This window comes from Ovis canadensis, chromosome 21 (assembly GCF_042477335.2).
Source record: "Ovis canadensis isolate MfBH-ARS-UI-01 breed Bighorn chromosome 21, ARS-UI_OviCan_v2, whole genome shotgun sequence".
Lineage (NCBI taxonomy): Eukaryota > Metazoa > Chordata > Mammalia > Artiodactyla > Bovidae > Ovis > Ovis canadensis.
This window is the reverse complement of record NC_091265.1, coordinates 34,653,115-34,675,667: the sequence shown is the minus strand read 5'-3', so window position 1 is coordinate 34,675,667 and position 22,553 is coordinate 34,653,115. Positions and strand designations below refer to the sequence as shown.

The following is a 22,553-nucleotide window of genomic DNA, read 5'->3' as shown; positions in this document are numbered from 1 at the left end:
ATACAATGTTATGAACCTCCATCCATAGTTCTTCAGGCACTCCATCTACCAGATCTAATCCCTTGAATCTATTAATCATCTCCTTTGTATAAGGGATTTGATTTAGGTCGTACTTGAATGGCCTAGTGATTTTCTCTACCTTCTTCAATTTAAGCCTGAATTTTGCAACAAGGAGTTCATGATTGGAGCCACAGTCAGCTCCATGTCTTATTTTTGATGACTGTATAGAGCTTCTCCATCTTTGGCTACGAAGAACATAATCAATCTGATTTCAGTATTGTACATTCAGTTATATCCATGTATAGAGTCATCTCTTGTGTTGTTGGAAAAGGGTGTTTACTATGACCAGTGTGTTCTCTTGACAAAACTCGGTTAGCCTTTGCCCTGTTTCATTTTGTACTCCCAAGGCAAAACTTGCCTGTTACTCCAGGTATCTAGACTTCATATTTTGCATCCCAATCCCCTATGATGAAAAGAACATCTTAGAAGGTATTTTAGAAGGTATTATATGTTTATTTTAGGTATGTTTATTTTAGAAGGTATTATAGATCTTCATAGAACTGGTCAACTTCAGCTTTTTTGGCCTCAGTGGTTGGGGCATAGACTTGGATTTCTGTGATGTTGAATGGTTGGCCTTGGAAATGAACTGAGATCATTCTATTGCTTTTGAGACTGCACCCAAGTACTGCATTTCAAAACTCTTTTGTTGACTATTAGGGATATTCCATTTCTTCTAAAGGACTGCCCACAGCAGTAGATATAATAGTCATCTGAATTAAATCTGCTCATTCTTGTCCATTTTAGCTCACTGATCCCTAAGATGTCATTGTTCACGGGTGGCATCTCCTGCTTGACCACATTCAATTTACTGTAATTTATGGACTGGACTGGAAGAAACACAAGCTGGAATCAAGATTGCCAGGATTTAATGACCTCAGATATGCAGATGACACCACCCTTAGGGCAGAAAGTGAAGAGGAATTAAAAAGCCTCTTGATGAAAGTGAAAGAGGAGAGCAAAAAAGTTGGCTTAAAGCTCAACATTCAGAAAACGAAGATCATGGCATCCAGTCCCATCACTTCATGGGAAATAGATGGGGAAACAGTGGAAACAGTGTCAGACTTTATTTTGGGGGGCTCCAAAATCACTGCAGATGGTGACTGCAGCCATGAAATTAAAAAACGCTTACTCCTTGGAAGGTAAGCTATGATCAACCTAGACAGCATATTCAAAAGCAGAGACATTACTTTGCCAACAAAGATCCGTCTAGTCAAGGCTATGGTTTTTCCAGTAGTCATGTATGGATGTGAGAGTTGGACTGTGAAGAAGGCTGAGCCCCGAAGAATTGATGTTTTTGAACTGTGGTGTTGGAGAAGACTCTTGAGAGTCCCTTGGACTGCAAGGAGATCCAACCAGTCCATTCTGAAGGAGATCAGCCCTGGGTTTCTTTGGAAGGAATGATGCTAAAGCTAAAGCTCCAGTACTTTGGCCACCTCATGCGAAGAGTTGACTCATTGGAAAAAGACTCTGATGCTGGGAGGGATTGGGGGCAGGAGGAGAAGGGGACAACCAAGGATGAGATGGCTGGATGGCATCACTGACTCGATGGACGTGAATCTGAGTGAACTCCGGGAGTTGGTGATGGACAGGGAGGCCTGGCGTGCTGCGATTCATGGGGTCGCAAAGAGTCAGACACGACTGAGCCACTGAACTGAACTGAACTGATGGACTGGACATTCCAAGTCCTATGCAATATTGTCCTTTATAGTGTTAGACTTTACTTTTACTACATCCACAACCCAGTGTCCTTTCTGCTTTGGCCCAGCCACTTTACTCTTTCTGGAGCTATTAGTAATTGCCCTCCACTCTATTCCAGTAACATTTTGGACACCTTCCGATCTGGGGAGCTCATCTTCTGGTGTCACATTGTTTTGCCTTTTGATACAGTTCACAGTGTTGTCACAGCAAGAATACTAGAGTGGGTTGCCATTTCCTCCTCCAGTGGACCATGTTTTGTCAGAATTATTCACTATGACCCATCTATCTTGGGAGGCCCTGCCCATCATGGCTCTTAGCTTCACTGAGTTATATAAGCCACTTTGCCGTGATAAGACTGTGATCCATGAAGGGGAGGGAGCTGTAATCCTCTCCAGATAACAGGGAGATCAGTGATTGCCATCATTACTCTTTCCCTCTGCCCTGCCCCACATCACAGGTTTCTCCAAGAAAAGAGCTTGTGCGTAAAGGGCCCAGCCTTTCATGGCTGCCACCCAGAGGATATATCCCACAGCCTTGCTCTAGCGGCTAGTAGGGCTTGTGTTCATAGGTTCAACGGGATGGTAGCTAAGAAAGAAACAGTTCACAACAATCAGTCCCTCTAGGGCTCAGTGCAGAGGGAAAAGACAGAAATATGCATCTCCCAGTCTTCCCCTGAAAGTGGTATATTTGCATACTTTTAAAAGTTGTCACCTGAGGGTCTGGCTTCTAATCAGCCTGTATCAAAGTGCTGACTAAGATCCTCCCCTTTGGAACACTGAGATTACTTGGAACTCTCTCATCTTCTGGGGCCACTATGAACCAAGCAGACATCGTTGCCAACTACAAATGTGTAAGCTAGGGCAGGGTTGATGGATAAGGTTCAGTTCCTACACCATACCACTCCTTTAAGACTGCGAGACGTAGCTGTTTTATCTAATGCATAGAAACCAACACAGAGCCAAGGGAAAAGAATAAATAGAGGAATATCTTCCAAATGAAAGAACATGACCTTAATGAAAAGGAGATAAGTGATTTATCTGCTAAAGAGTTCAAAATAATGGTCCTAAGATGATCACCAGGAGAACAAGGCATAAATAAAATGAGAATTTTAACAAAGAAACACAAAATATAAGAAAGCACCAAACAAATCACAGAGTAGAGAAATACAATAACTAAATTGAAAAATTCAATAGAGAGGTTCAACAACAGACTTGATGAGCCAGAAGAAACAATCAATGAACTTGAAGACGGAACAGTAGAATTTACTCAACCAGAGAAACAAAAAGAATCAAAAATAGTAAAAATAGTTTAATGGATTTATTGGCCCATATCAAGAGGAACAATATGCACATTGTAGAGATTCCAGAGGTAAAAGAGAGAAAGAAACAAAACTTCTCTGAAAAAGTGATAGCTGAAAACATCCCTAACCTGGAGAAGGAAACAGACATTTAGATCTAGGAAGTCCAGTGAGGTCCAAATAAGATGAATGTAAAGAGACACCAAGCAAGATGTACTATAATTAATTATCAAGCATTAAAGACAAGAAGAGAATCTTACAATCAGCGAGAGAAAACAACTTGTTATGTAAAAGGGAATCCCCAAAAGGCAATCCGCAGATTTCTCACCAGAAACTTTGTAGGCTAAAAGGGAGTGGCACAATATATTCAAAGTGCTGGGGGAAAAAACTACTGACAAAGAACACTCTACCCCTTAGAGGAATCCTTCGTTATTGAAAGAGTTAAAGGGTTTTCAGACAAGCAAGAGCTGAAAGAGGAAAGAATTCAGCACCACCTGACTGGCATTACAAGAGCTGTTAAAGGGACTTCCTTAGGCTGAAGCAAAAAGGCACGAACTAGTAACAGGAAAATATATAAAATGTTTAATGTAAAATATTTTACATCATTTTAAATATTGAAAATATATAAAATATAAAATGTAAATCTCACTAGTAAAGGTAAGTACATGGTTAAACCTGAAAATAATCTAATGTTGTAATGGTGATATGTTAATCACTTATATCTCTAGTATGAAGGATTAAAGACAAAAGTAGTAAAAAATAACTGCAACATTTGCTAATGGATTCACAATAGGTAAATTATGACATCAAAAACATATGATCATTATGACCCAGCAATCCCACTTCTGGGCATACACACTGAGGAAACCAGAACTGAAAGAGACACATGTACCGCAATGTTCATCACAGCACTGTTTATAATAGCCAGGACATGGAAGCAACCTAGATGTCCGTCAGCAGATGAATGGATAAGAAAGCTGTGGTACATATACACAATGGAGTATTACTCAGCCATTAAAAAGAATACATTTGAATCCGTTCTAATGAGGTGGATGAAACTGAAGCCGATTATACAGAGTGAAGTAAGCCAGAAAGAAAAACACCAACACCAATACTAACACATATATATGGAATTTAGAAAGATGGTAATGATAACCCTGTATGCGAGACAGCAAAAGAGACACAGATGTATAGAACAGACTTTTGGACTCTGTGGGAGAGGGAGAGGGTGGGATGAGTTGGGAGAATGGCATTGAAACCTGTATACTATCATGTAAGAAACGAATCGCCAGTCTAGGTTCGATACAGGATACAGGATGCTTGGGGCTGGTGCACTGGGATGACCCAGAGAGATGATATGGGGAGAGAGGTGGGGGGGGGGGTTCAGGATTGGGAACTCATGTACACCCGTGGTGGATTCATGTCAATGTATGGCAAAACCAATACAGTATTGTAAAGTAAAATAAATTTAAAAAAACATAGATCACTGGGGGTACAGTAAAGACAGACCTTTAGCTTTAAAGTGTTCAATTTTAAATTATTATCAACTTAAAATAAACTGTTAAAAATACGTTTTGTTTAACCTCATGGTAATCACAAGGCAAAAACCTGTACTAGACACAAAAGATAAAGAGATAGGGATCTAAACATGCCACTACAGAAAATCATCAAACCACAAAGACAGAAGAAGGAACAGAAGAAAGAATTACAAAACAGGCAGAAAACAACTAGCATAAATGAGAAAAGCACATATCTATCAAAAATTGCTTTAAATGTAACTAAATTTTCTAAAAAGACACAGAGTGGCTGAATAAATAAAGAAACAGGACCTAACTATATGCTGCCTATAAGAGATGCTCACTTCAACTTTAAGGACATTCACAGCCTGAAAGTGAAGAGATGGAGAAAGATATTCTATGCAAATGGAAACCAAAAGAAAGCTAAAAGAAAAAGTTCCATGGTTGCACAACACAACAATGTGAACGTATTTAATGCCACTGAGTCATATACTTAAAAATGGTAATTAATTTTTTATGCAAATATATTCTATCACAAGTTTCTTAAAAACCAACAGAAAATATTGTTATTAAAATTTTATTTCACTAATGTCTAGTCTACTTAATGTGCACTCTCTGTTCCTCTCCTTTTCCAAATCATACCAATCTTCAAATTCCAGTTCTAATTCTTCCCAGGCTTCTTCCAATCCCAAAACATGTCACTTTTTTTTTTGCTGGATTCCAAGAACTATTATTGTCAGAATGAGTTCATTTGACAATTAATTATTCCTGTCTGGTGATAGATCTTTCACTTTATCTTAAATAATTATTTAATTATATATATATATATGTATAAAAAAAACTGGGCTTCCCTGGTGGCTCAGAGGTTAAAGCATCTGCCTGCAATGCAGGAGACCTGGGTTCAATCCCTGGGTCAGGAAGATCCCCTGGAGAAGGAAATGGCAACCCAATCCAGTACTCTTGCCTGGAGAATCCCATGGATGGAGGAGCCTGGTGGGCTACAGTCCACAGGGTTGGGGTCGCAAAGAGTCCAACTGAGCGACTTCACTTTCACTTTCATATAAATAACTAGATTTATCTTGACCTGATAACAACATGATAATCTTGATGTAATAATCTTGACTAGATTATGTATACTAGATTAAATCTTATCTGAGGGAGTGGCAATATCCTACTCTTATTAGAATCACTCAAGAAGACAAGGTTCTTATGCCTGTGTTTGATTAGTAATGTATTTTAAAATACTCCATTTTTTTCTCAGTGCACCACTTCTTTCACTTGGTATATCCCAGGCATTTCTGTTTTCAGATTCTTCAGGTTGATAAAGCTTTAGACACTTGCTGTGGCTCTGATGACTCAAGACCTAGAGTCATTATGTTGGTATGGGATTATGCCCATCACCTCACCGGGGAATCAGTGAACAAGGTATTATAAAGCACCCCACTTCACGCCAGATGACAGAATGCATGTGTGGGATGAGATCTTTGCCCCTGACTCACGCTTTATGCCACCTCTCATTCTCAGGATGGCATCACTTTGGCACTTATCCTCTAGTCTTTGTCAGCCTGACTTATCACAGAGGGGTCCAAAGAATACACCATTTACCTTCTGAGTTCCTGAGAGTTGCCTTTATTTGCATGCTGATGTTCACTACAGATGAGATAAAACCTAATACCCAGAGAACCACCAGCTCTAGCTCCAAGATTACAACTATTTTCCCCTTGTTTGTCCCCTTGATATGTACTCTTTAGAAAAAGGCTAGACCAGAATGGTTTTCCTGAGAGCCTCAACAGCTTTTCTGCACTCATTGCCTGACCACTCTCCACTGTCACCATCCTCAGGCATAGAGAAGAAGAGGAAGAAGGGTGCAAGTTGTGATTAATTCTTTGCAGATAGGCTTAGGAGGAGGAGGATGGGCTGGATGTGATGAAAACAGGAAGGGATTCCTCAGAAGATTTAGTAGTGGAGGGTCTTTCAGTTTGCTTCTGAGGATAACAGACGTCTATGGAGGAAAATGTTCCATTTGCCTTCACGGCTGATGAAGACTGGAAGATGGCCTCTCTGGCAGACTCCTGGACGGGTGCTTGGATGGATTCAGAGGCCTTCAAGGTGGGGACCAGTTGTCTAATGTTACCCTCGCCAGGCACTGGTGTCTTGATGGTTTTGCTGACTGGCTCTGATTTGCTGGCTTTCTTCATGGGGACTACTGAAACACAGCTAGAGTCTGGGTATTTCCTTACATTCTTGGTTAAAGCTGGGGAGAGGGCTGCGTGAGTCCAAGGAATTTCCGTAACTCGGAAGACAGGATCTATGGGTATACATGAAGGTGCTTGATTCTTACTATTTCCTGTTCGGAGGCTTGTACTCAAAGATTCTATGGGATAGAAAAGACAAAAACACAGATTCCACAAATGTCACTTCTCTAATATTTGCCAGTCACGTGGTAAAATTCTAGTCATCTTTAAAATGTCAGCCCCTCAATTATCATCTCAGATTTTTTTCCACTATTTCTCTCCCTACCCAGACTTTCCTATGGTCTTCAATTCATCAAGGTCCTGGAGTTCGAGACATTGTTTAATTCACTTTTTAGTTCTATTAGGTTTTTCAGTTGACTCCTTAAAATTTTTCATATAATAAATGCAAATTAAGGAGTTTTATTTCTTCCTTTATGCCTATTATTATTTTACTGAACTGGCTAGGATATCCAGTACAAGGCCAAATAGAAGAAAGTGGTAAGAGCTGGTATTATTGCTTTACTATTTCTTAAAATTGAAGTATAGTTGATTCACAATGTTGTATTAGTTTCTGGTATACAGCAAACTGATTCAGTTATGCATATATACATATATATGTATTCTTTTCTAATTATTTTCCATGAAAGTTTATCAAAGGAAATAACAGTTCCCTGTGCTATACAGTAGGACCTTGTTGTAGTAGTTTGTATCTGCTAATCTGCTAAGTTTCTAATTTATCTTTCCCCGACCACTTCCTTTCCCTTTCGGTAACCATAATTTTGTTTTCTATATCTCTGAGTCTGTTTCTGTTTCATATAGAAGTTCATTTGTTTCACATTTTAGATTCCATATATAAGTGGTATCTTATGGTGTTTGTCTTTTTCTTTCTGACTTAGTATGATCATCTCTAGGTCCATCCATTTTGTTGCAAATATTATTTCATTCTTTTTCATGGCTGAGTAGTATTCCATTATAAATCACATTTTTATCCATTCACCTATCAGTGGACATTTAAGTTGCTTCTACATCTTGGCTATTGTAACTAGCCCTGCCATAAACACTGGGGTGCATGTATCTTTTCAATTTAGAATGTTGTCCATATTCCCAGGGGTGGGATTACTAAATCACATGGCAACTCTTTTTCTGAGGAACCTCCATACTGTTTTCCATACTGGGTGCATCAATTTACTTTCTTACCACCCATGTAGGAGGGTTTCCTTTTCTTGACACCCTCTCCGGCATCTGTTATTTGTACTTTTTAATAATGGCCATTCTGACGGGTTTGAGGTGATACCTCCTTGTAGCTTTGATTTCCATTTCTCTAATAATTAAGTGATACTGAGCATCTTTTCATGTGTCTATTGGCCATCTGTATGTCTTCTTTGGAAAAATGTCTATTTAGGTCTTCTGTCCCTTTTTCACTTGAGTTGTTTTTTTTGTTATTGAGTTGTATGTGCTATTTGTGTATTTTGAAAATTAAGCCCTTTTTAGTTGCATATTTTGCAGCCTGTAGGTTGTCTTTTCACTTTGTTTATGGTTTACTTTGCTATAGAAAAGCTTATGAGTTTGATTGGGTCCCATTTGTTTATTTTTACGTTTATGTCTTTCCCTTGAAAGACTAACATAAGAAAATATTGGTATGACTTATGTCAGAGAATGTTTTGCCTATATTCTCTTCTAAGACTTTTATGGTGTTATGTCTTAAAATGTTTAAATCTTTAAGCTATTTTGGGTTTATTTTTGTGTATGGTGAAAGGGTGTGTTCTAACCTTATTGATTTACATGTGGCTGTTCAGCTTTTCCAACACCACTTACTGAAGAGACTGTCTTTTCTCCATTGTATACTATTTGTATACTATTTGTATAGTATATATACAAATATATACTATTTGTATATATTTGTATAGTATACTATTGTATACTATAATCCTTTGTCAAAGATTAACTGCCTATAGGTGTATGGGTTTATTTCTGAGCTCTCTATTCTGTGCCATTGATCTATATGTTTGTTTTTATGCCATTACCATGATGTTCTGACTACTACAGACTTATAGTGTTGTACAACATCTGGGAGGGTTATGTCCTCCCAGGATTTGTTCTTTTTCCTCTGGATTGCTTTGGTGATTTTGAGTCTTTTATAGATCCATACAAATTTTAGAATTATTTTAGTTCTGTGAAAAATTCATGGGTAATTTGATAAGAATCACATTAAATCTGTAAACTGCTTTGGGGAGTATTGCCATTTGAACAATATTAATTTTTCCAATCCAAGAGCATAGGATATCTTCCCATTTTTTGAATCACTTTCAATTTTATCAATGTCTTACAGTTGTCGGCATATAAGCCTTTCACCTCCTCAGTCAGGTTTATTCCTAAGTATTTTTTTATACAATTTTAAAAGAAATTGGTTTTTTACTTTCCTTTTCTCATATTTCATTGTTAAGTTTAAATAAATACAACAGATCACTGTATGCTAGAGCCAGTGCTCGCAGACAGCACACTAAGCGCAGGCGACTGCAAGTCAGTGCACTAAGCACAGGCGCTAAGCTCGGGCGCTAAGCGCAGGCGGCTGAGCACTAAGCGTGGCTGAGAGGAGCTACCCCACGTCCAAGGTCATGGGCAGCAGCCTAGAGTGCCAGGCTGCGACGGCGCAGGACCAGCCGAGAGGAGCTACCCTGCGTCTGAGGTCAGTGGCGGCCAGGAGGAGACACCCTGCATCCGAGGTCAGGGGTGGCGGCCGAGAGGAGCTACCCCGCGTCCAAGGTCAGAGGTGGCCCGGAGGAGACATCCCACGTCCGAGGTCAGGGCAGCGGCCAGGAGGAGCTACCCCACGTCCAAGGCCTGTGGCAGCCGAGAGGAGACACCCCGCGTCCGAGGTCAGGGGTGGCCAGGAGAAGCCACCTCACGCCTGAGGCCAGGGGCGGTGACCCTGAGGAGCCACCCCGAGCCCGAGGCCAGGGCAGCAGCTGGGAGGAGCCACACACACCCGAGGCCAGGGCCGGCAGCTAGGAGGAGCAACCCAAGGAGCAGTGGCTGCCCAGGCACAGGAGGGCCTAGAGGAGCTATCCCATGTTGAAGGTCAGGAACGGCAGCAGTAAGGAGATACCCCTCGTCCAAGGTAAGGAGGAGCAGCTGTGCTTTGCTGGAGTAGCCGCGAAGAGATACCCCACGCCCAAGGTAAGAGAAACCCAAGTAAGATGGTAGGTGTTGCAAGAGGGCATCAGAGGACAGACACACTGAAACCATCCTCACAGAAAACTAGTCATACTAACCACACTAGGACCACAGCCTTCTCTAACTCAATGAAACCAAGCAATGCCTGCGGGGCAGCCCAAGACAGGTGGGTCATGGTGGAGAGGTCGGACAGAATGTGGTCCACTGGAGAAGGGAATGGCAAGCCTCTTCAGTATTCTTGCCTTGAGAACCCCATGAAAAGTATGAAAAAGCAAAATGATAGGATACCAAAAGAGGAACTCCCCAGGTCATTAGGTGCCCAATATGCTACTGGAGATCAGTGGAGAAATAACTCCAGAAAGAATGAAGGGATGGAGCCAAAGCAAAAACAATACCCAGTTGTGGATGTGACTGGTGATACAAGCAAGATTCAATGCTGTAAAGGCAATATTGCATAGGAACCTGGAATGTCAGGTCCATGAATCAAGGCCAACTGGAAGTGGTCGAACAAGAGATAGCAAGGGTGAACTTCGACATTCTAGGAACCAGCGAACTAAAATGGACTGGAATGGGTGAATTTAATCAGATGACCATTATATCTACTACAGCAGGCAGAAATCTCTCAGAAGAAATGGAGTAGCCATCATGGTCAACAAAAGAGTCCGAAATGCAGTACTTGGATGCAATCTCAAAAATGACAGAATGATCTCTGTTCGTCTCCAAGGCAAACCATTCAATATCAGAGTTATCCAAGCCTATGCCCCAACCAGTAATGCTGAAGAAACTGAAATTGAATGGATTTATGAAGACCTACAAGACCTTTTAGAACTAACACCCAAAAAAGATGTCCTTTTCATTATAGGGGACTGGAATGCTAAAGCAGGGAGTCAAGAAACACCTGGAGTAACAGGCAAATTTGGCCTTGGAATGTGGAATGAAGCAGGGCAAAGACTAATAGAGTTTTGCCAAGAAAATTCACTGGTCATAGCAAACACCCTCTTGCAACAACACAAGAGAAGACTCTACACATGGACATCACTATATGGTCAAAACCGAAATCAGACTGATTATATTCTTTGCAGCCAAAGATGGAGAAGCTCTATACAGTCAACAAAAGCAAGACCAGGCGCTAACTGTGGCTCAGATCATGAACTCCTTATTACCAAATTCAGACTCAAATTGAAGAAAGTAGGGAAAATCGCTGGACCATTCATTTATGACCTAAATCAAATCCCTTATGATTATACAGTGGAAGTGAGAAATAGATTTAAGGGCCTAGAATGATATAAAGAGTCCCTGATGAACTATGGAATGAGGTTCGTGACATTGTACAGGAGACAGGGATCAAGACCATCCCCATGGAAAAGAAATGCGAAAAAGCAAAATGGCTGTCTGGGGAGACCTTACAAATAGCTGTGAAAAGAAGAGAGGTGAAAAGCAAAGGAGAAAAGGAAAGATATAAGCATCTGAATGCAGAGTTCCAAAGAATAGCAAGAAGAGATAGGAAAGCCTTCCTCAGTGATCAATGCAAAGATATAGAGGAAAACAACAGAACAGGAAAGACTAGAGATCTCTTCAAGAAAATTAGATACTAAGGGAACATTTTATGGAAAGATAGGCTCGATAAAGGACAGAAATGGTATGGACCTAACAGAAGCAGAAGATATTAAGGAGAGGTGGCAAGAATACACGGAAGAACTGTGCAAAACAGATCTTCATGACCCAGATAATCATGATGATGTGATCACTCATCTAGAGCCAGACATCCTGGAATGTGAACTCAAGTGGGCCTTAGAAAGCATCACTACGAACAAAGCTAGTAGAGGTGATGGCATTCCAGTTGAGCTGTTTCAAATCCTGAAAGATGATGCTGTGAAAGTGCTGCACTCAATATGCCAGCAAATTTGGAAAACCCAGCAGCAGCCACAGGACTGGAAAAGGTCAGTTTTCATTCCAAGTTCAAAGAAGGCAATGCAAAAGAATGCTCAAACTACCGCACAATTGCACTCATCTCACATGCTAGTAAAGTAATGCTCAAAATTCTCCAAGCCAGGCTTCAGCAATACATGAACCGTGAACTTCCTGATGTTCAAGCTGGTTTTAGAAAAGGCATAGGAACCAGAGATCAAATTGCCAACATCCACTGGATCATAGAAAAAGCAAGAGAGTTCCAGAAAAACATCTGTTTCTGCTTTATTGACCAGGCCAAAGCCTTTGACTGTGAATCACAAGAAACTGTGGAAAATCCTGAAAGAGATGGGAATACCAGACCACCAGACCTGCCTCTTGAGAAATCTGTATGCAGGTCAGGAATCAATAGTTAGAACTGGACATAGAACAACAGACTGGTTCCAATTAGGAAAAGGAGTACGTCAAGTTTGTATATTGTCACCCTGCTTATTTAACTTCTATGCAAAGTACATCATGAGACACGCTGGACTGGAAGAAACACAGGCTGGAATCAAGATTTCAGGGAGAAATCTCAATAACCTCAGATATGCAGATGACACCACCCTTATGGCAGAATGTGAAGAGGAACTAAAAAGCCTCTTGATGAAAGTGAAAGAGGAGAGTGAAAAAGTTGGCTTAAAACTCAACATTCAGAAAACAAAGATCATGGCATCTGGTCCCATCACTTCATGGGAAATAGATGGGGAAACAGTAGAAACAGTGTCAGACTTTATTTCTGTGGGCTCCAAAATCACTGCTGATGGTGACTGCAGCCATGAAATTAAAAGATGCTTACTCCTTGGAAGAAAAGTTATGACCAACCTAGACAGTATATTCAAAAGCAGAGACGATACTTTGCCGGCTAAGGTCCGTCTATTCAAGGCTATGGTTTTAGAAGTAGTCATGTATGGATGTGAGAGTTGGACTTTGAAGAAGGCTGAGCCCCGAAGAAATGATGCTTTTGAACTGTGGTGTTGGAGAAGACTCTTGAGAGTCCCTTGGACTGCAAGGAGATCCAACCAGTCCATTCTGAAGGAGATCAGCCCTGGGTTTCTTTGGAAGGAATGATGCTAAAGCTGAAGCTCCAGTACTTTGGCCACCTCATGCGAAGAGTTGACTCATTGGAAAAGACTCTGATGCTGGGAGGGATTGGGGTCAGGAGGAGAAGGGGACGACAAAGGATGAGATGCCTGGATGGCATCATGGACTCGATGGACATGAATCTGAGTGAACTCCGGGAGATGGTGATGGACAGGGAGGCCTGGCGTGCTGGAATTCATGGAGTGGCAAAGAGTCGGACACGACTGAGCGACTGAACGGAACTGTATGTTAATCCTATACTCTGCCACCTTGTTGGATTCATTTATCAGTTCTAGTAGTTTTTGTATGGAGTCTTTAGGGTTTTCTATATATAGTATCACATCATAGTAAAACGACTATTCTACCTCTTCCAGTTTAGAAACTTATTTTTCTCTTTCTTATCTAACTGCTATGGCTAGGACTTTCAATAGTATACTGAATAGAAGTGTTGAGAGTGGACATCCTTGTCTTGTTCTAGATTTTAGAAGAAAGGCTTTAAGCTTTCACCACTGAGTATTGTGTTGGCTGCAGGCTTGTCATAAATGGCTTTATTATCTTAAGATATATTTCCTCTATACCTACTTTGGTAAGAGTTTTTATCATGAATGGATGTTGAATTTTGTCAAATGTTTTTTCTCCATCATATATCATATTGGCAATCTCTCTCTCTTATCTTACTACAAGTTTATAAATTTTATTAATCATCTCAAGAACAAACTTTTAATTTTCTCTGTTTGTATCTTTTCTATGTCTTTGATTCCTGCTGTCTTTATTATCTCCTTTTACTTAAAAAATATTTACTTAATTTTTTTCTAGATTTTTAAGGTAGAAACAATGAATACTAAACCAATCTTTCTTCTAAGATTTAAACTTATAAATTTCTCTGTAAGGCCTGCTTTAGCTATACCACAAAACTTTTGCTGCTGTACGTGCATTATCCTTTAAAGTATTTTCCAACCTCTTTTTTTTTTAATTTATTTAATTGGAGGCTACTTACTTTACAATATTGAGGTGGTTTTGCCATACATTGACATGAATCCACCACGGGTGTATGTGTGTTCCCCATCCTGAACCCCCCTCACACCTCCCTCCCCATACTATCCCTCTGGGTCATCCAAGTACACCAGCCCTGAGCACCCTGTCTCCTGCAATGAACCTGGACTGGCGGTCTGTTTCACATATGATAATATACATGTTTCAATGCTATTCTCTCAAATCACCCCACCCTCGCCTTCTCCCTCAGAGTCCAAAAGACTGTTCTATACATCTGTGTCTCTTTTGCTGTCTCGCATACAGGGTTATCATTACCATCTTTCTAAATTCCATATATATGCATTAGTATACTGTATTGGTGTTTTTCTTTCTGGCTTACTTCACTCTGTATAATAGGCTCCAGTTTCATCCACCTCATTAGAATTGATTCAAATGTATTCTTTTTAATGGCTGAGTAATACTCTGTTGTGTATATGTACCACAGCTTTCTTTTCCATTCGTCGGCTGAAAATCCCATGGACGGAGGAGCCTGGTAGGCTGCAGTCCATGGCAGTCGCTAAGAGTCAGACACGATTGAGCGACTTCACTTTCACTTTTCACTTTCATGCACTGGAGAAGGCAATGGCAACCCACTCCAGTGTTCTTGCCTGGAGAATCCCAGGGACGGGGGAGCCTGGTGGGCTGCCGTCTATGGGGTCGCACAGAGTCGGACACGACAGAAGTGACTTAGCAGCAGCAGCAGCTGATGAACACTGATGTTATTTCCATGTCCTGGCTATTATAAACAGTGCTGCGATGAACACTGGGGTACATGTCTCTTTCAATTCTGGTTTCCTCAGTGTGTATGCCCAGCAGTGGGATTGCTGGGTCATAAGGCAGTTCTTTCCAGCTTTTTAAGGAATCTCCACACTGTTCTCCATAGTGGCTGTACTAGTTTGCATTCCACCCTCTCCAACACTTATTGCTTGTAGACTTTGGGATAGTAGCCATTCTGACTGGCGTGAAATGGTACCTCACTGTGGTTTTGATTTGCATTTCTCTGAAAATGAGTGATGTTGAACATCTTTTCATGTGTTTGTTACCCATCTGTATGTCTTCTTTGGAGAAATGTCTGTTTACTTCTTTGGCCCATTTTTTGATTGGGTCGTTTATTTTTCTGGAATTGAGCTGCAGGAGTTGCTTGTATATTTTTGAGATTCCTTGTCTGTTGCTTCATTTGCTATTATTTTCTCCCATTCTGAAGGCTGTCTTTTCACCGTGCTTATAGTTTCCTTTGTTGTGCAAAACCTTTTAAGTTTAATTAGGTCCCATATATTTATTTTTGCTTTTATTTCCATTACTCAGAGAGATGGGTCATAGAGGATCCTGCTGTGATTTATGTCAGAGAGTGTTTTGCCTATGTTTTCCTCTAGGAATTTTATAGTTTCTGGTCTTACATTTAGATCTTTAATCCATTTTGAGTTTATTTTTGTGTATGGTATTAGAAAGTGTTCTAGTTTCATTCTTTTACAAGTGGTTGACTACTTTTCCCAGCACCACTTGTTAAAGAGATTGTCTTTTCTCCACTGTATATTCTTGCCTTCTTTGTCAAAGATAAAGTGTCCATAGGGGCTTGGATTTATCTCTGGGCTTTCTATTTTGTTCCATTGATCTATATTTCTGTCTTTGTGCCAGTACCATACTGTTGATGACTGTGGCTTTGTAGTAGAGCCTGAAGTCAGGCAGGTTCATTCCTCCAGTGCCATTCTTCTTTCTTAAGATTGCTTTGGCTATTCGAGTTTTTTTGTGTTTCCATACAAATTGTGAAACTATTTGTTCTAGTTCTGTGAAAAATACTGTTGGTAGCTTGATAGGGATTGCATTCAATCTATAGATTGCTTTGGATAATATACTCATTTTCACTATATTGATTCTTTCAATCCATGAACATGGTATATTTCTCCATCTATTTGTGTCCTCTTTGATTTCCTTCATCAGTGTTTTATAGTTTTCTATATATAGGTCTTTTGTTTCTTTAGGTAGATATATTCCTAAATATTTTATTCTTTTCATTGCAGTGGTGACTGGAACTGTTTCCTTAATTTCTCTTTCTGTTTTCTCATTGTTAGTGTATAGGAATGCAAGGGGTTTCTGTGTGTTGATTTTATATCCTGCAACTTTACTATATTCACTGATTAGCTCTAGTAATTTTCTGGTGGAGTCTTTAGGTTTTTTAATGTAGAGGATCATGTCATCTGCAAACAGTAAGAGTTTTACTTCTTCTTTTCCAATCAACCTCCTTTATGATTTATTGCTTTTAATACTCAGTGTTTAAGAAATACACTAATTTTTGGAATCTAGAGGTATTTATGGATGTCATATTAATGTTTGTCTCTAATTTAATTTTGCTGTGGTGATGGAAGATATTCTGTAAGATTTCAGTCTTCCGAAATTCATCTATTGATGACACTTTCTACATCTTTTTATTTTATGCATTCCTTAATTACTGAAATTTTACATATTTTTACTACTTTTGTCTTTTAATGCTTATCTTATAAGTGATTGAACCCCTGCCTTTATTATATATGTATATTTTCCAGTGAGATTTTAATTACTGCATGTTTTCTTATTATCATTTAGTGTCATTTCTTTTCAGTTTAGAGAAGTCCCTTTAATATTTCATGCAGAACAAGTATAGTGGCAATAAACTTCTTTAGCTTTTATTTATCCTAAAAACTCTTAATCTCTCCTTAACTCTGAATGTTAAACTAGCTGTGCAGAGTCTGTGATGGGAAGTTTTTTCCTTTCAGCACTTTGAGTATATCATGACACTCCTTTATTATCCAGAGTTACTTTTTCTCTTGCTGCTTTAAGGATTCTCTTTATTCTTAACTTCTACCATTTTAGTTGCAATGTGTCTTATGTGTGTGTCTCTTTGGGTTCTTCTTATTCATAGCTCTTTGGGCTTCCTGGACCCAGAGGTCTGTTTGCTTCCCCAGATTAGGAAATTTTTTAGTCACTATTTCTTAAAATAATTTTTCTGGTCCTTTCTTTCTTCGCCTTCTGTGACCCATATAATGCAAATGTTATTCCACACAATGTTGTCCTAAGGGCAACATATGGTATCTTCACTTTTGAAAATTCTTCATTTTGCTGCTCTGTCTGAGGGAGTCCCACCATTTTATCTTTTAGCTCACTCATTCGTTTTTCCACCTCATCTACACTGCTGTTGAGCACCTCTAGTGTATTTTTCAGTTTAGTCATAACTTCTCTTTGGTACTATATTTTCTATCTCACTGTTAAAGTTCTCACTATGTTTATCCTTTCCTGAGTTTGATGAGCTATTTATGATCATTATACTGAAGCCCATCAGGTGGACTGCTTATCTCAGTTTCATTTAGTTTTTTTTTTCTGAGGTTTCTGTCTTGTTCATTTGATTGGACTATATTCCTCTGCCTCCTCATTTTCCTTCTCTGTTTCTTTCTATGAATTAGGTAAATCAGCTCTCTCTCCCAGGCTGTTGAAAGGATTGTCATGTACTCTATTTGAAGAAACATGCCAGGTACACTTGAAAATACTGTATATTCTGTAGTTCTTGGGTAAAATGTTATATGCCAGTTAGGTCAAAGTGGCTGAAAGTGTTCAGACTTCTATATTTATTCTTGTTTTTTGTGTTTAATTGGTATTTTAAGTACTAAGTGAAAAATATTAAAATCCTCAACTATGATCTCTCTTTCAGTTGCTGACTAACATGTTCGGAAACTCTTTTACTAACTGAAAACAGTTATAACTACAATGTCTTCCCTGATATACTGACATTTTCATCATTATGAAATCTTTGTTTCCAGTAATTTTCCATGTTTTAAAGTTTATTTTTTCAGAAAATATTTTTTATATTTATTGTTTGCATGGCATATCACTGTCCCATCCTTTCACTCTGTAATCTATTTGAAACTTTGTATTTGAAACATTTGTATTGTAGACAGCATATGGTTGGGTCTTGCTTTCTTCCTATCTTACATGAAGTCTTTACTTTTGAGTATTTGTTTCATTGATATTTAATGATTAACAAAGTAGTTGAATTAATGATGACCATGTTCAACTTGTCTCCTAACTGTTTCATATGTTATTTTTCCTTCTTTTGTCCTTTTTTCTCTGAATTCACCTACTCTAAAGAGATATTCTCCTGCTGGCATTGAAGAAAAATCTGCCACATTTTGAGAGGACAAAATGATGAGGACTGGATACAGTTTCTAAACTCAAATCAAAACCCAGTCAACAGTAATCATGAAAACAGGAGCACTTTAGTCCGACAACTTTAAGGAACTAAATCAGTCAATAACCAGTGATCTTGCAAGTAGAATCTAAGTCTCAGATGAGATTGCTGCCGAGGTGAACACCTCAATGTTAGCCTGGTGAGACTCTATGAAGAGGACCAGACAAACACATGCTTAGACTCCTGACCCACACAAACTCTGAGATGAGAAATCTGTGTTGTACTGAGCTACCAAATTTGTGGTAATTTGTTCTGCATCAATAAAAACCTAATATATACAGAAATATAATCTATCCAAATGAAGCACAGACATTAAACAGGCTAAAAATAAAAATGAACCGAGTTTTGCTAACTTATAGGAAACTAAGAAAGAAGATAGAGGCAAAAAAAATTCTGAAAATCAAAGACTGAAAAAAACTATACTCTGATCTAAGGATCTCTGAAAACTCTAAGCAGGATGAACACACACACACACACTCACTCATATACACACTTAAACACAACAAAATAAACTATAATAAAATTACTGAAAACCAATAATAAAAGAAGCAACCTTAAAAAGCAGCCAGAGAAAAAGGACATATTACCAGTAGATGAACAACGATTTTTTAAACGGAAGATGTTTTTATAAGACTTATCATAAAAACTATATGAGACAGAAGACAAAGGATGAACTTCTTTAAAGGGCTAGAAAATGTATCCTAAAGCTAAGGAGGTGATGAAAGCCGTCTGGAGGCAGCATTAGGTGCAGCAGTACATGCCCATCTCGGAGGTGGTCATGGTACAAGATGTGAATTATGCTTAAGTGTTCAAAGCTCTGTTCTCCTCAACCTAAATGAATCTGGGCTGTGGTTCTGGCTTCTTTTCGGTCATCTTTGTACCTTTTCTGATTCTGAACTCGGCCCCAACCCTTCTAGGAGTTGGGGTGAGCCCCTAGAAGTGTCTCTTGGAGGTACTCAAACAGCTTTTCAACACATTTACGTAGATTAAAAAAAAAAAAAACTGGTTTCTCTAAATGGGCAACTGGAAACGCTATAAAAAACAGGAAAATTTTCAATTTATTTCTTATTGACCTTATTTCTTTATCATAATTTCAACATGGTGTGAAGCTGAGGTCAAGTTAACTGTACTTTCTAAGGCATTTTAGATATGTCTTTTATCCCAATTTAAACAGATCTTAGCGTTTTCCTTGAAAACTTCTCTCATTCATGCATTCCTCAGCTATTCCATATTCTGTTCATTTCTTCACTGGATTATTGTTACAGGCTGAATTCTGTGCCCCACATTGATATGTTGAAGCCATAATCTCCAGTGCCTGAAAGTCTAACTATATACGGAAACTGGGCCTTTGAAGAGGTAGCTAAAACGAGGCCAATGGGGTGGGCCCTGATTCAATCTGACCAGAGTAGAAAAAATTTGAACACACAGAGACACACTGGGCAGTGGTGGGTAGAAGTGTGTGCACAGAAGAAAGGCTATGTGAGGACACAGCAAGAAAGTGGCTATCTGCAACGAAAGAAAGAAGCTTCAGAATAAACCAAACGTGCTGATACATTGATCTTTCACCTCTACCCTCCAGAACTATGAAAAGAATCAACTTCTGTTATTTAAGCCCCCTCAGTTCAGTTCAGTTCAGTTCAGTCACTCAGTCGTGTCCAACTCTGCGACCCCATGAATCGCAGCACGCCAGGTCTCCCTGTCCATCACCAGCTTCCGGAGTTCACTCAGACTCTCACCCATCGAGTCAGTGATGCCATCTAGCCATCTCATCCTCTGTCGTCCCCTTCTCCTCCTGTGGTATTTTGTTTTCATAGCCCTAGTGTACTAATATAACTACTAAAAATCTTAAGGGAACTGGAACATGGCCTTCAGACTTCTTACTAGCTAGCAGAGTGATCCAAAAATCCATAGAACTCAGAGTTACTTGAGATCTCTCAGTCCCTGAAGGGATTTGAGTGAATATGGCTTAAACCTTCAGTTTCACAGAATGAAAATCCATTTCTTTTCATTCATTTCATTTAATTCCCTTTCATTTGAGCTGTTCTGCTGAATAAGTTGTTCTGCTATTCTATCCTTTTACACAGAAGTCTAAGTATATTGCTGCCTTGTTTGAAACTCATTTGCCATCTCCTGATTGCTTATATGCAAAGCCTATGTTCTTTTCAGCATGCCCCCTCCACAATTTTCTCCCTCCACCTTCCAACATACATATCACAACTAAAGTTACCTACAGCACCCAGCCCTGATGAGCATGGCAGCCTCACTGTCTTATACCTAGGCATTTGGCCCAAAGGTATCAATTGCTATGCCTTTGCCTACTTCCTCACCACTCTCTGTGGGCCAGTCCTCTCGTCTCTTGATCCATCCTCCATAGACAACTTTAAGTTCCTTCAGTCTCTCTCACAGTGCTTGGCACAAAGTGGATACTCAATAACTATGTGATAATAAATGAACCAGTGAACAAAAAAATATCAATTTCAAAACCTTCCAAGGAGTGTCAACACTTAGAAGATAAAAGTCCACAATGAATCCTGATGCCAGGGGCCCCCAGAATCTGTGCCCAACCTATTTATCCCAACTTCTTGGTGGCCCCCACTCCCCAATTTCAGACCTCCTTCAACTCTTGTCAGAAACATTAGGGCAGGCCCAGAATCCTGGAGGAAATGGGTAGGGATAATGAGAGTGGGCTAGGCCTCTAACTTTACCTGTGTGAATGCTGGTGCTCTTGAGGAATTTTTCTTGTTTGCTCTCTTTCCACCTGGAAGGAAGCAGAGTATCCATGAGCCTCATGGATCTACTCCAAAACAGGCAACAATTCAAGGCAGTGGCCAGAAAAGAACATTATCCAGTTAAACTCTATGTTAAACAGATGGTTTGTAGTTTCCTCCTTTTTAAAGGATAACTCAAATGAGGAAAAAATGGGCATGATGAGATCTAAAGACCATGGGCTCCTCTAGCTAAAAATTCTTCTACCAGATGTTCCATCTCCCACCCTGAACTCTGGAATCTTGTAGCATTTTCCCCTCAAGAATTCTCGAATGTCATTTTCTCAGACAAATACAAAAACTATGGCCTGGAAAGGGGCAGTGATTTCCCCAGGGTCACCCAGCAACTATGGGAAAAGCCAGGACCAAAACCCAGGTCTCCTGGAGGGTGAGGTTGCTCTTTACACAGCACCCTGTGAACCATCCTGTGGAAGGTGGGAAGGGGGAGGCACTTGTTCTGAACAGCCTTCAACTCCAGTTCTCTCCCAACTGATCCACAGGGGATCTGCAGTAACAGGCTTTGATTAAGCTTTAGCTATGTCAGTCACTCCGGAGAAGGCAATGGCAGCCCACTCCAGTACTCTTGCCTGGGAAATCCCATGAATGGAGGAGTCTGGTAAGCTACAGTCCATGGGGTCCCAAAGAGTCGGACACGACTGAGCGACTTCACTTTCACTTTTCACTTTCATGCAATGGAGAAGGAAATGGCAACCCACTCCAGTGTTCTTGCCTGGAGAATCCCAAGGACAGGAGCCTGGTGGGCTGCTGTCTATGGGGTCGCACAGAGTCAGACACAACTGACGTGACTTAGAAGAAGAAGATATCAGTCACTCAGTGGCATCTGACTCTTTGTGACACCATGAACTGTAGCCCCCCAGGCTTCTCTGTTCATGGAATTCTCCAAGCAAGAATACTGGAGGGAATTATTCCCTTCTCCAGAGGATCTTCCTGACAAAGGGGTCAAATCCAGGTCTCCTGTATTGTAGGCAAATTGTTTACTATCTGAGCCACCAGGGAAGCCTGTGAGAGTCCTTATTCTTAGAATATGGTCTCGGGTAGAGGCAGGAGAAGGGATGTGAAGGCAGCACGAAAAGAAATCAGAGGTTCCGATGAGAAAACACTGTCTCCCTGAGGACTTGCCACATGAGATTATGAGATGAATGTAACTGTTTTCCTTCAAATTTCCTTAAAACTATTTATATTTTTATTCGGGGGAAAAATCATATAAAATTACAAATATATGCTTACCAATGAAAATAAAATATGGCAACAATGAAAACTGCAGAAAGAATATCCATGAGAATCCACACAAACAAATAGTACTTTGGTGTCTGCAAAGCAGAGAACACAGTTAAGGACTGACAGCTGGAAGGGAATGTAGATCATGTGGGTCAGGTCCCTTGCTTGGCTGTCAGGGATGGAGCAGGGTCAGAGCAGGGAGAGGAAACTTGATTGCTGAGGTTGGTGTCTAACACAGAGAAAACCTGCTGCCAACCTAAGATGTAATCTCCCCTTACATGTGCCGAGGTC

At 39.9% G+C, this 22,553-nt stretch overlaps 1 protein-coding gene across 1 annotated transcript in view; it reads right to left on the bottom strand.

Annotated features, from left to right (window-relative positions):
* The window catches only part of LOC138426405 (glycerophosphodiester phosphodiesterase domain-containing protein 4-like), a 169,486-nt gene that overhangs the window by 10,302 nt on the left and 136,631 nt on the right, over positions 1–22,553 (bottom strand). Inside the window, exons 12-13 of the mRNA XM_069564919.1 lie at positions 22,272–22,354; positions 20,964–21,016 (exon numbers count right to left, since the gene is read on the bottom strand). Of these exons, the coding sequence (XP_069421020.1) occupies positions 20,964–21,016; positions 22,272–22,354 (136 nt within the window). The remainder of the gene's footprint in view (positions 1–20,963; positions 21,017–22,271; positions 22,355–22,553) is intronic.